Source organism: Alosa pseudoharengus, unplaced genomic scaffold, assembly GCF_046254945.1.
Source record: "Alosa pseudoharengus isolate Yale_2024_CS ecotype anadromous, Long Island Sound unplaced genomic scaffold, YU_APseudo_1.1 YU_APseudo_1.1_scf_8, whole genome shotgun sequence".
In the NCBI taxonomy this organism is placed as follows: Eukaryota; Metazoa; Chordata; class Actinopteri; order Clupeiformes; family Clupeidae; genus Alosa; species Alosa pseudoharengus.
Window position 1 is genome coordinate 902,778 of NW_027468870.1, and position 6,876 is coordinate 909,653.

Sequence of the window (6,876 nt, forward strand, 5' to 3'; positions counted from 1 at the left end):
AGTCCTCCATACGTGCACAACTAGAGGACCTCATCTTCACATTCCTGCCCTAACTTCCAGAATTTTCCACATCCCGGTATAGAGATCGTGGGGAAAATCATCCTGTCTGGAAGTGGATGCTCAGGAAGTCCAGGGTGTCAGAGAAGGTCTGCAAGGTAAGAGATTTGCTTTTGCTTCAAGTTGGAAAAGGCATTCCGAACTGAGGTGTGGCAGAACTGTGTGACTCTGATCTAATAGTCCATATTTCTGTTAAAAAGTTTAGAAATGCTTGTAAGTTAAGCCACAAATGCTGGTCAGTCTTAAAAGGATATATACGTGGCATCTGCTGGATAGCAGATGAGTTTCAGTGTGTAGTCATCAATGCCCTACAACAGCAAAGGAAAAGAAAAACATTTTACACGGTCTTGTTAACAGACACAGTAAAGTAAAACATTCTATTTGCATTTTTTCAAATGTTTTTTTGTCATTAACCTAAACCCTAAACCCTCAGAGGTAACTAGCAGGGTAAGTTTGGATCATTTTGTAATTCACCTAAACCCTAAACCCTCAGTGGTAACTAGCGGGGTAGGTTGTGCTCTGGGAGCAGTTAACTGCCCTGGCATCATCCTCAGCAGCATCATGTATTATTAGGCCAAATCCTGGAACCAAATCCACGATAGGACACATCATCCCCCCTCTGCTTCCTGAAGAGGACTAAGTATAGAGTGATTCCCTTTTCATCTCCAACAGAGGGAACAACTGTTTCAGCTAATCGGATTGAGCTTTTCTACAGCTTGTTAGCCTGCAGGAATTCAGAAGGAATCACTGGTATGCTGTAAATTCATGTGCATCATGTGAGTTTGGTTAGTTCAGGCTTTTCACTACAGAGAGAGATCGCAGTTCCAGCAGTGATCCTGTTAACGGGGCCTTTTGAGTAAAAGAAAAAGGACTTTGTCTATTCATGAGAAAACACATCAAGATGTAGAAATAGTAAAACAGAGGAAACATGGCCCTCAGTAGACATTCTAAATGTGTCTCTGTTGTGACGGAGAGCTGGTTGTGGCATGTCAGAGGCAGCCCTAAGCTCCGCTGCTGCAGGGGCCGTGTTTTAAATGTGTTTTAAACGTGTCAGGGGCATGGCCAGCCCCTGCACTTCCATAGTTCCTCTACCACAGATGCTCCTGTAAGGGTGTGAGAGGCAGACAGTGAGGGTGGGGCTTTGTGATTGTATTACAGTGTTACAGTGCAGTATCTCTTACGAGGACGCACAAAGGGCCTCAAACAACATGACTAACAAACTAAACAAACAACATTTACTAACTGGGGGACTGTTCCCATTAAGACTTTACTAACTGTTCCCATTAAGACTTTACTAACTGGGGGACTGTTCCCATTAAGACTTTACTAACTGTTCCCATTAAGACTTTACTAACTGGGGGACTGTTCCCATTAAGACTTTACTAACTGTTCCCATTAAGACTTTACTAACTGTTCCCATTAAGACTTTACTAACTGGGGGACTGTTCCCATTAAGACTTTACTAACTGTTCCCATTAAGACTTTACTAACTGGGGGACTGTTCCCATTAAGACTTTACTAACTGGGGGCCTGTTCCCATTAAGACTTTACTAACTGGGGGACTGTTCCCATTAAGACTTTACTAACTGGGTAGTGCTGCTGATGTGGCACTTATGTAACGCGCCTTAGTTACTGTTGGCCTTAGTTACTGTTGGCTTGGAGTGTCTCCATCAGCTGGGCAGCTGTGTAATTACAGGGTAGGCATTCTGTAGATGATCTTGTCTCCATCAGCAGGGCAGCTCTATAATTACAGGGCATTCTGTACATGATCTGAAATGAAACTTAAGAGAGTCCTAGGGTTACTATGACAAAATAAGAATTAAAAAAGCGAAATCATACAAAAAGAACCTTATAGCATACTAACAAACTGAGTGTGTTTATATACACACCATAGTTTCCATAGCAACTCCAAATATGTATCTGTTTAACTGATAAACTTTTGAACACACCATATTTGAAGTACTGATACAAATGTTTGTGTTAAACATAAATGTGCTTCGTTCTGGCCAATAAACAGACAGAATTTGGAATCACTGTCCATGCAGCTGTTGTTGCATCTGTGTGTGTTCCCCCATTTTATACAGCTCGGTCCCACCACTCGCCCACTCCCTGCACTCATGTATGTGAAGAGTCTCCTCGTCCTGGGCCTGTTGGTCATCTTCGTCACGGCTGCTGAGAAGAAGCCCGCTGCTGTGGGGAAGAAAGCAGCTGCCACCAGCGCTCAGAAGAAGGCCCCTGCTGTGGCCCCTGCTGCCACCTCTCAGAAGAAGGCCCCTGCTGTGGCCCCTGCTGCCACCTCTGAGAAGAAGGCCCCTGCTGTGGCCCCTGCTGCCACCTCTCAGAAGAAGGCCCCTGCTGTGGCCCCTGCTGCCACCTCTCAGAAGAAGGCCCCTGCTGTGGCCCCTGCTGCCACCTCTGAGAAGAAGGCCCCTGCTGCCGCTGCTGCCCCTGCTGTGGACAAGAAGGATGGTGCTGAGAAGAAGAAGGAGGAGAAACCTCTGAGTAGCCACGCCTCCATCCTGGCGCACAGCAGCGTGGGTCTGGCGTTCAGCCTGTACCAGCACATGGCCCAGGAGAAGGGTGCGGAGAACATCCTCATCTCGCCTGTGGTGGTGGCCAACTCGCTGGGCCTGGTAGCGCTCGGCGGGAAGTCCTCCACGGCCTCTCAGGTGCGGACCGTGCTCAGCAACGACCGCGTGAAGGACGAGCAGCTGCACGCCGGGCTGGCCGAGCTGCTGACGGAGGTGAGCGACGCGACGCAGCGCAACGTCACCTGGACGATCAGCAACCGCCTCTACGGGCCCAGCTCCGTCAGCTTCACCGACGGCTTCGTCAAGGGCAGCAAGAAGCACTACAACTTCGAGCACTCCAAGATCAACTTCCGCGACAAGCGCAGCGCTGTGAACTCCATCAACGAGTGGGCAGCCAAGTCGACCGACGGAAAGCTTCCGGAAGTTACCAAGGACGTTGACAAGACGGATGGAGCCATGATCATCAATGCCATGTTCTATAAACGTAGGTTCTCTTTGGTCCATCATGTTCTATAAACGTAGGTTCTCTTTGGTCGATCATGTTCTATAAACATAGGTTCTCTTTGGTCCATCACTGACTCATCAGTACTCAGTGCCTATGAAGTTTGTTTTGATGAGAAATCTAAAGAAATCTATTAATAATATGTTTATTATAATAATACATTACTGTGAATAGAATAGTTCTTTAACTTTTTAATTCAATGTTAAGTGTCAGGACTTTATTATATGGCCATGCTGTGTGTGGTCATCTCACGTTGTCTCTGTTGCATGTTGACCCATATAAGATGTGATAATAACATGGCTGTTGACCCACAGCTCACTGGGACGAGCAGTTTCACCACAAGATGGTGGACAACCGCGGCTTCCTTGTGTCTCGCACTCTTAAACTCTCCCTTCCCATGATGCACCGCACTGGTGAGTTACACGACAACACCATCTGTTGATGTGGGGATAGGTGTTTGTTTAGGTTGTTTTTTTTTCTTGTTTGGGGCATGTATGTACACATCAGAGTGAGAGATAAACACACACACACACACACACAAACACACAAGCACACACACTCTCTCTCTCAGAATCCATTTCCTGAACTTTGGAGATCTGAGAGTTGGCTGATCCTCTACAGCCACTTCAAAGCTCTTTGTGTTCCCATGTAACTACGTATATATATATATTTATACAGGTATGTATGGCTTCCACGAGGACACCGAGAACAAGCTGTTCGTCCTGAACATGCCCCTCGCCCACAAGAAGTCGTCCCTGGTGCTCATCATGCCCTACCACGTGGAGTCCCTGGAGCGTCTCGAGAAGCTGCTGACCAGCAAACAACTGGACACGTGGATTAGCAAACTTGAGGACCGAGCTGTGGCAGTTTCCCTCCCCAAAACCAGCATTGAAGTCAGCCACAACCTTCAGGTAAAACCCTATACATGTAGTCAGCCACAACCTTCAGGTAAAACACACATGCAGTCAGCCACAACCCTCAGGTAAAACCCTACCACATGCAGAAAATGTTTCATATAAACATATAAAGTATATAAATGTTTCATATAAACATATAAAGTATATAAATGTTTCATATAAACATAAAGTATATAAATGTTTCATATAAACATATAAAGTATATAAATGTTTCATAGAAACATGCCGGTATGTAAAAAATGTCCATACCTTCAGATTTAAGCATCACTTAAAATGCGACCTTTGATCCTGTGCAGAAACACCTCGGTGAGCTGGGCCTGAGTGATGCGGTGGACAAAACGAAGGCCGATCTGTCGCACATCTCGGGGAAGAAGGACCTGTACCTGTCCAACGTGTTCCACGCGTCGGCCATGGAGTGGGGCCCCGAGGGCAACCCGCCCGACACCAGCGTTTACAACACGGACAAGCTGCGCAGCCCCAAGCTGTTCTACGCTGACCACCCCTTCATCTTCCTGGTCAAGGACACCAAGACCAACGCCATCCTCTTCATCGGCAGGATGGTCCGGCCCAAGGGAGACATCATGAGAGACGAGCTATAACCTGGGTGTGTGTGTGAGTGTGTGCGCTGGCATTTGTGTGTGTTTGTGAGCGTGTGTGTGATAGTGAGTGTTTGTGTGTGTGATAGTGAGTGTGTTCGTGTGTGTGTTTGTGAGCGTGTGTGTGATAGTGAGTGTTTGTGTGTGTGATAGTGAGTGTTTGTGTGTGTGATAGTGAGTGTGTTCGTGTGTGTGTTTGTGAGCGTGTGTGATAGTGAGTGTTTGTGTGTGTGATAGTGAGTGTGTGTGTGTGTGTTTGTGAGCGTGTGTGTGATAGTGAGTGTTTGTGTGTGTGATAGTGAGTGTGTTTGTGTGTGTGTTTGTGAGCGTGTGTGTGATAGTGAGTGTTTGTGTGTGTGATAGTGAGTGTGTTCGTGTGTGTGTTTGTGAGCGTGTGTGATAGTGAGTGTTTGTGTGTGTGATAGTGAGTGTGTGTGTGTGTGTTTGTGAGCGTGTGTGATAGTGAGTGTGTGTGTGTGCATGTGTGTGTGTGTGTGTGATAGTGTGTGTGTGTTATAAAGAGAGAAGGGAGCAGAACACTTTCACCAACACTAGTGTATGCAGGAGCAGCATCATGCTTATATTAAGTATGCTCCCCAGGGTAATGTATGCATTATATGTGCATTATATTGAGTATGCTCCCCAGGGTAATGCATGCATTATATGTGCATTATATTGAGTATGCTCCCCAGGGTAATGCATGCATTATATGTGCATTATATTGAGTATGCTCCCCAGGGTAATGTATGCATTATATGTGCATTATATTGAGTATGCTCCCCAGGGTAATGCATGCATTATATGTGCATTATATTGAGTATGCTCCCCAGGGTAATGCATGCATTCCTCTCAGGTCTTCTCTGAAAACTGAATATTGCAAAGCAATTTCACTGTAAAACACAAATACAGTATATTCAGTTTTGGGGAATGTTATGGGGTTATCTTGAAGTGAAAATAATTTGACATGGTTGTAAGATCAGGGTTGCCCATGTCAAAACCATTCCTTGTTGAAATAACCCACCGCACTGATGCAACCTGAGTTTTCTTGGTTTAAAAAGCAAAACAAAAAAATCTTCAAGGCCTTTCATAAAATATGTTTGTTCACGTGTTTCAATGGTGTGATGACACTGAAAGAGTCATTACCATGTTTTTCCAATAAAAGATTAAACAAAACACAATTATGAGTACTCTTTTTTTTCCTTGAACTAATGTTCGATATGTTTAATGTGTTTTTCTTTCAATACATTTTAATGTTTCTTTTGAGTATAGCACTAAGCACAACCACAGTTACTAGTATACGACTACATAACTAATGTTTGAAACTGGGTCTCTAACTGGGTCTCTCGCTGGGGAGGGGGGGGGGGTGATGGGTTATGAGTACTCTGAGCACCGCAGCTGGGGAGGGAGGGGGGTGTTATGAGTACTCTGAGCACGGCAGCTGGGGAGGGGGGGGTGATGGGTTATGAGTACTCTGAGCACGGCAGCTGGGGAGGGGGGGGTGATGAGTACTCTGAGCACGGCAGGACAAGACCAGGCCGCTGCCACGTCCACACCCTCATCACTTTATTCATGTGCGGCAGACAAGAGATTACACACACACACACACACAAGAGATTGCCATCCCTGGAATGCACACATCAGATAAGTGGTGGAGACCAGACTAGCAAAGGTTTTTTTTTTTTCAAAACACTACACAATTAGCAGAGTCCCTTAGCTCTTTTGCAAAATGAAACACTTCAGTCAAAACTATACAACTATTTATCAAAACTATTTTGTTGTCATATCACAAACCTATCCTTGATATGATCTGATTACGGTTGAATCAGTTAGACCATACCTGTCAACATTTAGCTTTCCAAAAACGGGAGATTTTTTTCGGGGGGGGGGGGGGGGTCAGTGTTTATACCGGATCTGTGTTTGCATATTTAATACGTTTCATACACGTGTTTCAACACTGCATTTCGGTCGTTGCTTTTACCTTACCATTACCTTACGCATGCCAGTTATGTATCCACCAGCTGCCTGCCTGCAGCCTACTTCCAAAACTCCAAAGCTGCTTGCTGTCAGATTTGGTTCCGAGGGAACAAGTTCAGTGTATCAACAACACTCAATAACAGTTTATGTGATGTGTTAATAAATTAAATTCCCAACAATTTCACAACAGCTAGTTCTGGAGTAGGCCATTCATCTAGCCCGCTTGCTTACGACGAGACTCAGGCTGCGCAGTTGGCACCCGCTTCCTTATTTGGGTTTTGGGTTGCCAGGTTTTAGCC

General features: G+C 45.5%; 1 protein-coding gene across 2 annotated transcripts; it reads left to right on the plus strand.

The window, feature by feature from the left end:
• Positions 1 to 5,781, plus strand: serpinh1a (serpin peptidase inhibitor, clade H (heat shock protein 47), member 1a). 2 transcript variants are annotated; one of them, XM_076273744.1, is made up of 5 exons: positions 1 to 155; positions 2,103 to 3,072; positions 3,405 to 3,503; positions 3,769 to 4,001; positions 4,304 to 5,781. In XM_076273744.1, exons 1-5 carry the CDS (start codon positions 117 to 119, stop codon positions 4,604 to 4,606), a joined length of 1,644 nt encoding a protein of 547 aa, XP_076129859.1. In that variant the 5' UTR covers positions 1 to 116; the 3' UTR covers positions 4,607 to 5,781. The 2 variants fall into 2 exon arrangements, with proteins under 2 accessions (XP_076129859.1, XP_076129860.1); XM_076273745.1 differs by having other exon boundaries at positions 2,142 to 3,072.
• Positions 5,782 to 6,876: the final 1,095 nt, after the last annotated feature.

Coding starts and splice junctions, on each gene's coding strand:
- serpinh1a (XM_076273744.1), top strand. CDS start 117: ATGCTCAGGAAGTCCAGGGTGTCAGAGAAGGTCTGCAAG. Junction 3,504..3,768: donor TCCCATGATGCACCGCACTG/GTGAGTTACACG, acceptor ATATTTATACAG/GTATGTATGGCTTCCACGAG. Junction 4,002..4,303: donor AAGTCAGCCACAACCTTCAG/GTAAAACCCTAT, acceptor GATCCTGTGCAG/AAACACCTCGGTGAGCTGGG.